The sequence below is a fragment of the Taurulus bubalis genome (genome assembly GCF_910589615.1).
Source record: "Taurulus bubalis genome assembly, chromosome: 8".
In the NCBI taxonomy this organism is placed as follows: Eukaryota; Metazoa; Chordata; class Actinopteri; order Perciformes; family Cottidae; genus Taurulus; species Taurulus bubalis.
Genome location: NC_136596.1, coordinates 1,735,971 through 1,745,872, shown reverse-complemented (window position 1 = coordinate 1,745,872; position 9,902 = coordinate 1,735,971). Strand labels below are relative to the sequence as shown.

Below are 9,902 nucleotides of genomic sequence, written 5' to 3'. Positions count from 1 at the left end.
TTTTATTGAATAACTTCCTGTTTGGCCCTTTTTTAAATGAATAACTTCCTGTTTCGTGCTCCAGATTGCAGACGGAGAGTCTCGGGCCAAGCGGCTGGAGAAAGAGTTCCAGCTGTACAGAGAGCAGCAGAGCGTGAGGTCGGAGGTCAACCTGCAGTCTGAGGTCAACCTGCTCTTGCTGGAGAAGGTACGCTTCCTCAGGACAGAAGTGTATTTCTGTTCACACAGGTGGAAGAATAAACTACAGTTTAGAAATACTGTGTTATTGCTATTATATTAGTATTTGCATCAAAATGTTCTTAAAGTACTAAACATAAGTCCATATTTTGCATAGTGGCCCTTTTCAGAATAATATATGTTTCATTATCAGTTATTTTTAATTGCTTTATAGTCTGCCTGGTCGCTTAATTTACTATAGTAATAACATTCAACGCAGTAAAAAAAAAACATAATATTTGCCTCTGAAATGTAGTAAAGTGTAGTAGAAAATGTAAATGACAGCTTTTTTCACTAAATGTACTCGCTTGACAGTATTCATATGTGCAGTTCATCCAGCACCGCTTATTAAACTCATGCACACACACACGCACGCACGCACGCACACACACACACACACACACACACACACACACACACACACACACACACACACACACACACACTTACTGTATGTTTTAATGGCCCTGCAGGTGGAGCTGGAGAGGAAGCTGGAGTCCACCACCAAGTCCAAGCTGCACTACAAGCAGCAGTGGGGGCGGGCCTTAAAAGAGCTCGCCAGATTCAAACAGGTGCGTCTACCTTGAGCAGACCTGAGATCTGTTTTTATACGTCTTCAAAAGAAACACCTTTTGTCCATTCATAAATCTTAAGAAGGATTTAAGTTATTCAGTTAGTTAAACAGTTTTAGTTCTCATCTATTCTATTAATCCATTCCTCGTTCGGTCTATAACGTACAAAAAGAGGTTCATTATCGACGTCTTTAAATCTTTAAGTCTTTTGTCTAAATATATTATATACAGAAATATTTAAGAAGCAAGAACCAGTGACTAAAATAGTTGACACTTAAAGGGCCAGCGCGCCCAGAAAGACACGTTTCTCCTCTGACATTAGTAGTTTTTCTGCGTCGGGACGTCTGCAGGTTTTAATGTTCTGCTGCAGACGAGCTGACATGTTGAGACGTTCAGCAGCTGTTTGAGGAGGAAGCGGAGCGCCGACGTCCGTCAGCCGGGGGCACGCCCAAATACAGCAAATACAGCAGTACGAGTACAGCGTGCATCATGTGCTTCCTTTTAGAGCATAGAGAAGCATCACTTTTATTGTTTAGGGGTGTACACTTTTACATTTTTTTAATTATTAGTAATATTTAGAATATGGACATTTCGATAAAGATCTCAGAATTTGTTTTAATTATTTGATATATATATATATATACATACACGTCTTAGCTTTTTATATCGCTTCAGATCAACCAAATATTGAAAATGTATATTGTCGAAGAATAACAAACAAACATTTAATCACTGACGAGCTCGTCACAATAAAAGCACAGTGGAAAGCTTTTAACTGTGTGTGTGTGTGTGTGTGTGTGTGTGTTGGCGTGTTGGCTCTCACACATTACATTGTCTACTTCACTCTCAGCTAAATATTTGGTTCTGTTGTAAAAACACACCTCTCTCTTTCTTTATCGCTCACTCTTTCCTTTTTCTTTTTCCCTTCACACACACACACACACACACACACACACACACACACACACACACACACACACACACACACACACACACACACACACACACACACACAGCACTAAGTGGGGCCGTAGTCGGGCTGAGACTAATGTAAACACACAGACCTTATCTGACAAACTAATAACTGTTACTGACATTAACCAGCTGGAAAAACTGGACGGACATTTTTTTACTCTTTTCTTTTCACATCAATCTCTTCCCCCTCTTTTCTGTTTTTACTCCCCCGTCTCTCCCCCCGTCACTCTTCATGCCTCTCAACCACTTTTTCTTCCTCTCCATCGTCTTCTCTCTGTCTGTCTCTCTCTTTATAGACCTCTTAACTCATTTATCTTCCCTCTCTTCTTTCTTCCCACCTCGTCCTTCATTCATTTCAGTTCATTCTTCCGCCGTCCTTCCTCCTTTTTTCAGTTTTTAATCTTTCTCTTCTCCCCCCTCTAAGTGCCACATCATTGTAAAGAAAACACACAGTGATTTATCACCCCCCCCGTCTATTAATCATCTCTGGGATTTGCGTTGAGCAACAAACTCGCCGGCCGCTAACTATTCCTCTGTCCCGCTCCGGTTCTTTTATAAAATACCGGGCCGTGTTTACACGAGCATCCGTCTTGGCGCTCCGAGGTTTTCTTCCTTAAAGCCGGCTCTTGTTTGGTTTTTCTCGGCCTCCTCGGCTATTTATTCTCTCCTCTCAGCGCCTCGCATGGCGTGCTGTTTAGCTCAAGTCGGATCATAAAAATTCTTGGTCCCGGGGAGAATAAATGTGCTTTTCGACCCGGGAGGTGCAGCGGGGGATTGAGGGTGCAGGGGCGCGAGTGAGGGTGCAGGGGCGCGAGTGAGGGTGCAGGGGCGCGAGTGAGGGTGCAGGGGCGCAAGTGAGGGTGCAGGGGCGCGAGTGAGGGTGCAGGGGCGCGAGAGAGGGCGCGAGTGAGGGCGCGGGGCGAGGGTGCAGGGGTGCGAGTGAGGGTGCAGGGTGCGAGTGAGGGTGCAGGGCGAGGGTGCAGGGTGCGAGTGAGGGTGCAGGGCGCGAGTGAGGGTGCAGGGTGAGAGCGAGGGTGTCTCTTCTTTAGAGAGAGAACTAAACGTGGTTATTTAAATTTGGCCGTGAAGAAAAGAAGATATTTATTAATATTCAGCTGTAACTTGAACCGTTGGTACTCAAATTAAACTAAAAAAGAGAACTTTCTCAATTTAATTTTAGTTTCAAATTAATTGTATTATTTGACAGAAAATGCAAAACCAGAAACATTTATGGTATATATTTACATAGTTTTATTATTTGTCCTGAAGGACAAATTCTTTTAGTTTATTATTCTTTGTTAAATAATCGTATGATGCATCCTGATAAAGACCTGTTGTTGTTTTCTCCATGTATTAAAAATGAATCGGTTTAATACGCAAAAAGAAATTGAGAAAAAAGTCTGCTTTATTCATCGTGACGTCTTCAGATGTGTTAAAACTCACAAAAGTCCTTCACTTTGATAGAAGACCAAGAAAATATTCATAATTGGAGATTGTTTTGCATTTTTGCTAAAAAAAGATTGACGATTAATCGATTATTAATATAATATTTCTTCCCTACAGCAGTAACTTTGCCTCAATAAATACAGTCGACACGTCAACATGTTAATAATGTATTCATCCTAGTTTAAATAATATATAATACATATTTTTAGCATTTTCCTGTTTGGCGACATCCATAGAATATTAAATACAAAAACATATTAATTCATAAGAGACGTTGCATCTTTTTAAAGATGAATCGTCAACAAACTGAGTAAAACATTTGAGCCGTTTAGAGTTCATGAGGAAGAAATGTTGGTCAAAATATAATATATGTAATGCAATAAGCAAAAGCATGATGTATTTATTGTTATTGAACACACTCAAATGAAGCCGGCGCCCGTTTCTGCTCCAAACATCCGGAACCTGTCGGCGTGAAACTCCACAAGTTCTGACGGGCGAGACCCGGCCGCCCTGTTTGGGTTGCTTGGTTCCCGCCAGTCAGAGTCCGGGGGTTCAATTCCCTCCAAGGAGCCCGTTTGTATAAAAGCTGTCCGTCACGCAGCAGATGCAGCGCTTCAGCCTTACTGGTCCCAGTGGAGCGCTGGTTCCCACTGTGGGGTCCAGACGGGGTCAGGGAATATTAACCAGTATAACGACGTGTCTCTGAGTTCCTTTGACACTCGATGCAGAAACAACATCAACGTGGAGCTTATGGATGTTTAATAAAGTCTTTTAAACATTTTAATATTCTCATCCTAAAACCTCTCCAGGGTTCTTACGGTCATGGAAAACCTGGAAGAGTCATGTAAATGTGTTATATTCATGTGTTCATGACGTTCATTTACGCTGTCATGGAAAAATCATGGGAATTTGGTTAAGAGTCATGGGAATTTGGTTAAGAGTCATGGGAATTTGGTTAAGAGTCATGGAAAAGTCATGGGAATTTGGTTAAATGTCATGGGAATTTGGTTAAAAGTCATGGGAATTTGGTTAAGTCATGGGAATTTGGTTAAGTCATGGGAATTTGGTTAAAAGTCATGGAAAAGTCATGGGAATTTGGTTAAAAGTCATGGGAATTTGGTTAAGAGTCATGGGAATTTGGTTAAGAGTCATGGGAATTTGGTTAAGAGTCATGGGAATTTGGTTAAGAGTCATGGGAATTTGGTTAAGAGTCATGGGAATTTGGTTAAGAGTCATGGAAAAGTCATGGGAATTTGGTTAAATGTCATGGGAATTTGGTTAAAAGTCATGGGAATTTGGTTAAGTCATGGGAATTTGGTTAAAAGTCATGGAAAAGTCATGGGAATTTGGTTAAAAGTCATGGGAATTTGGTGAAAAGTCATGGGAATTTGGTTAAGAGTCATGGGAATTTGGTTAAGAGTCATGGGAATTTGGTGAAAAGTCATGGGAATTTGGTGAAAAGTCATGGGAATTTGGTGAAAAGTCATGGGAATTTGGTTAAGTCATGGGAATTTGGTTAAGTCATGGGAATTTGGTTAAAAGTCATGGAAAAGTCATGGGAATTTGGTTAAAAGTCATGGGAATTTGGTTAAGAGTCATGGGAATTTGGTTAAGAGTCATGGGAATTTGGTTAAGAGTCATGGGAATTTGGTGAAAAGTCATGGGAATTTGGTTAAGAGTCATGGGAATTTGGTTAAAAGTCATGGAAAAGTCATGGGAATTTGGTGAAAAGTCATGGGAATTTGGTTAAAAGTCATGGAAAAGTCATGGGAATTTGGTTAAAAGTCATGGGAATTTGGTTAAAAGTCATGGGAATTTGGTTAAGAGTCATGGGAATTTGGTTTAAAGTCATGGAAATTTGGTTAAGAGTCATGGAAAACTCCATTGGTCAGAATGCACCACAGACTCATGTCAGAAATCAGGAGAACAAAACTAATGTTAGCAAATTCAGAAGTCGTAAAGAATCCTGAAATTATTAGTTTAGGACTTGGTGATGTGGAGAAAATAAAAAAAATCCATATTCTTGATTTAAATATTGCGACGATTTTGTAGGTTGTTTGACTTTTGGTGCTTTCTCAATATATTTACACATTTCTGATGAATAACCATTTACTGATCTGAATACATTTATTTTGTATAAAATGCAAATATATATATTGTTTAGTAACATTTCACAACACTGTTGGTCCTGGAACCCCATTGGTCAGAATGTGGATGAACCCTGAAACTAAAAGCTGTGAGATTCATTGGATTAGTCTGAGCAGTTATTCCACATGTTGGACCTCTGAGAGCGGAGGCAGTGATGGAGGGAAGCTGATCTCATGCTTCACCAAAACTACGCAGTTTCTCACAAACCAGAAGCTTTCAATACAACGTTGTTATCGTCAGGGGTTTTTTCCCGACGGTCCTTGAACGCATCGAGCGCTTCCGCCGTGAAAAAGCCGAAACGAAGCTTAAAGTCGTGATTTCTTTACCGGAAACATTTGATTCTTCTCGTCTTATTTAAAATCTCTCCTCAAATGAACGGTTTACTTTCATCCGGTTGTGTAAAGAAGATTACACCTCCTCTGGTGGGTTCAGGACTCGCCTCACCTCGTCCTCTGGTGGGTTCAGGACTCGCCTCTCGTTGTCCTCTGGTGGGTTCAGGACTCGCCTCTCGTTGTCCTCTGATGGGTTCAGGACTCGCCTCACCTCGTCCTCTGATGGGTTCAGGACTCGCCTCACCTCGTCCTCTGGTGGGTTCAGGACTCGCCTCACCTCGTCCTCTGATGGGTTCAGGACTCGCCTCTCGTTGTCCTTGGCAGCGCCCGCTAGAGAAATGTTTAGCGTGTTTGTTTTTCTAGTAATTATCCTTAAAACGGTCCGTAATACAGACGGCTAATGGTCCACAGAGAGGCCTGTGTCAACAGAGTGTGTGTGTGTGTGTGTGTGTGTGTGTGTGTGTGTGTGTGTGTGTGTGTGTGTGTGTGTGTGTGTGTGTGTGTGTGTGTGTGTGTGTGTGTGTGTGTGTGTGTGTGTGTGTGTGTGAGGTGATCAGCCGTGTGAAAATGTTAGTTTTCACATCCAGAACCAGCCAGCCGGTGGGTGTGTGTGTGTGTGTGTGTTTGAATAACTGCTGAATAGGTTAAACTCTGGTGAGGATTTCCCAGCAGGTTGTTGGTTTTCAACCATAGTGTTTTTTTTTGTTTTTTTTTCTGATTTATTAAGCTGTAAATGGACTGAGTTCCAGATCGGCATTCTGGGTAATTTTGGGAAGTCTGAGCTGGAGGCCCAGAGCAAGATGAGTGAAATACGACTTCATTATTATTATTTTTAAAGATTATGAGTTTTCTTCTTGTCTTCTTCTTCGTGAGAATTCCTCCAAAACGTCCTGAAGCCTTTCGTTTCCTCGGAGGTTAAAAAAAGAGTTTGTATGAAAATGTGAAACCAGATGAATAAAGGGAGAGCAGCTCCTTGGCCTGAAGACGCTCACATGTCAGCTCCGGGGTCAGAGCTTTATTTTGAAAGGGTTCCGATTTAAGAAGAAGGACTAGCTTAGCGCTAAATATCCTGTTTTTTAACGTGAGTTCTTTGTGTTTGCTCAGCGGGAGCAGGAGAACGCCATGACGCGCCTGAAGAAGCAGCAGGCGGAGCTGGAGGCCATGAGGGTGCGTTACCTAGCAACGGAACAGAAGGAGGCGGTCCATCAGGAGAGGCGGGAGCTGGACGACATCAGAAACGAGCTCAACAGGTGAGGAGGAAGGAGGAGGAGGAGGGAGGATGAGGAGGGAGGATGAGGAGGGAGGAGGAGGAGGAGGAGGAGGAGGAGGAGGGAGGAGGAGGGAGGAGGAGGGAGGAGGAGGGAGGAGGAGGAGGAGGAGGAAGAGGAGAGGAAGGAGGGAGGAGGAGGAACGAGCTCAACTGAGGAGGAGGAGGAGGAGGAGGAGGAACGAGCTCAACAGGTGAGGAGGAGGAGGGGGGAGGAGGGAGGAGACAACATGAAATAGTTCAGCTGCTAATAGATAGGAACAGGGAGTAAAATATAAATATATTTAAGAAAAAATATATATATATATATTATTTTATATTTATGTTTTCTTTTTATATATATATTTTTTATATTTATCTTTTTTTTCTTTTATATATCTTTTTTTTTCTTTCATATATATATATTTTTTTATTTATTTTATATATATTTTTTATTTTTTATATATATGTATATGTATATGTATATATATATATATATATATATATATATATATATATATATATATATATATATATATATATATATATATATATATTATATATATATATATATATATATATATATATATATATATAACATTACTGTGATGTAAATAGTAAGTAATCAGTGTTCCTTCTAATGTTGTATTTTTGTTAAACGTAACTTAATAAAGCTATATAAAATAAACTGAATTGAACTTCATTTGATGTTCTGGAGGCTCACATAATATATGTATTATTTATTTATCCATCTATCTAATTAAGAAAAGTGAATTCTTCATTCATTCACAGATTAAAGCAGCAGGAGGACAGGTTAGGCCCCGCCTCCTCCCCTGGTGGCCCCGCCCCCTCCCAGAACCTGAACGAGGGCGCTGACGAACACCTGAGCCGCCTGCTGGAGGAGAGAGACACTCTGCTGAGGACCGGCGTCTACACCCACGAGGACCGCATCATCGCCGAGCTCAGCCGGCAGATCCAGGACGCCATGAGGACCTTAGGGAGTCAATGACGTGAGCTACGAGTCCACGCTTCACCCTGCTGGTCGGAGTGTAGTTTATTCTGCTTATAGGAATGTAGTTTATTCTGCTTATAGGAGTGTAGTTTATTCTGCTTATAGGAATGTAGTTTATTCTGCTTATAGGAATGTAGTTTATTCTGCTTATTGGAGTGTAGTTTATTCTGCTTATAGGAGTGTAGTTTATTCTGCTTATAGGAGTGTAGTTTATTCTGCTTATTGGAGTGTAGTTTATTCTGCTTATAGGAATGTAGTTTATTCTGCTTATTGGAGTGTAGTTTATTCTGCTTATAGGAATGTAGTTTATTCTGCTTATAGGAGTGTAGTTTATTCTGCTTATAGGAATAAAGTTTATTCTGCTTATAGAAGTGTAGTTTATTCTGCTTATAGGAGTGTAGTTTATTCTGCTTATAGGAGTGTAGTTTATTCTGCTTATAGGAATGTAGTTTATTCTGCTTATATGAGTGTAGTTTATTCTGCTTATAGGAATAAAGTTTATTCTGCTTATAGAAGTGTAGTTTATTCTGCTTATAGGAGTGTAGTTTATTCTGCTTATAGGAGTGTAGTTTATTCTGCTTATAGGAGTGTAGTTTATTCTGCTTATAGGAATGTAGTTTATTCTGCTTATATGAGTGTAGTTTATTCTGCTTATAGGAATAAAGTTTATTCTGCTTATAGGAGTGTAGTTTATTCTGCTTATAGGAGTGTAGTTTATTCTGCTTATAGGAATAAAGTTTATTCTGCTTATAGGAGTGTAGTTTATTCTGCTTATAGGAGTGTAGTTTATTCTGCTTATAGGAATGTAGTTTATTCTGCTTATAGGAATAAAGTTTATTCTGCTTATAGGAATAAAGTTTATTCTGCTTATAGGAATAAAGTTTATTCTGCTTATAGGAATAAAGTTTATTCTGCTTATAGGAGTGTAGTTTATTCTGCTTATATGAATAAAGTTTATTCTGCTTATAGGAATAACATTTATTCTGCTGATCAGAATAACGTTTATTCTGCTTATCGGAATAACGTTTATTCTGCTTATAGGAATAACGTTTATTCTGCTTATAGGAATAACGTTTATTCTGCTTATAGGAATAACGTTTATTCTGCTTATAGGAATAACGTTTATTCTGCTTATAGGAATAAAGTTCATTCTGCTGATCGGAATAACGTTTATTCTGCTGATCGGAATAACGTTTATTCTGCTTATAGGAATAAAGTTTATTCTGCTTATAGGAATAACGTTTATTCTGCTTATAGGAATAAAGTTTATTCTGCTTATAGGAGTGTAGTTTATTCTGCTTATAGGAATGTAGTTTATGTTTATTCTGCTTGTATGAATAATTATTAAGTGTAAAAGAAGTAACATACCGGTGCAAAATAGAATAGTTATTAACAATGTACATTAATATTAACACCAATAGGCCTATTACGTCCCTAAAAGTAATACAAATGTATACTGCAAATACTATGTTGAGAGTAATATTGCACATGAAGTACTATGGAGTATAAAGTATAAGTACCTCATACTTTAAGTTTAACATAGTTAATCATTCCTCCCACAGGTTTGATGAAGCCACCGTCACCAAGTCCACCCCCTGTGTGTGTGTGTGTGTGTGTGTGTGTGTGTGTGTGTGTGTGTGTGTGTGTGTGTGTGTGTGTGTGTGTGTGTTGATGGGCTAAAACGTGCACCGCAGACTGAAGCGTTATTGTTGTTGTTAAGTTATTAGGGAATGTTTGTGTACAGAAAGGATTCATATTAGGTTTTTATCTGACAGCAGGTGGCGCTGCAGCCTCAGAAAATAGATTCTGAAACATTAATTTATTTTTATCATTAGAGCACAAACAACTCTGATTTCTATCTGTGTCTGCATTAAATTATTTTGGGACAAAATCTGTTACGTAATCTTTTCTGTTATGTTTTTAGATATTTCTGCTTCAGAAAGTTTTGAAGAACC

At 39.5% G+C, this 9,902-nt stretch overlaps 1 protein-coding gene across 1 annotated transcript in view; it reads left to right on the top strand.

Annotated features, from left to right (window-relative positions):
- Positions 1 to 9,692, top strand: part of cep120 (centrosomal protein 120) — a gene marked incomplete at its 5' end in the record, with an annotated part of 17,996 nt that extends 8,304 nt beyond the window's left edge. Inside the window, 5 exons of the mRNA XM_079222371.1 lie at positions 65 to 187; positions 690 to 788; positions 6,794 to 6,939; positions 7,728 to 7,945; positions 9,510 to 9,692. Coding sequence (XP_079078497.1) covers positions 65 to 187; positions 690 to 788; positions 6,794 to 6,939; positions 7,728 to 7,944 — 585 coding nt within the window. The 3' untranslated portion in view covers position 7,945; positions 9,510 to 9,692. The remainder of the gene's footprint in view (positions 1 to 64; positions 188 to 689; positions 789 to 6,793; positions 6,940 to 7,727; positions 7,946 to 9,509) is intronic.
- Between the last annotated feature and the right edge of the window lie 210 nt (positions 9,693 to 9,902).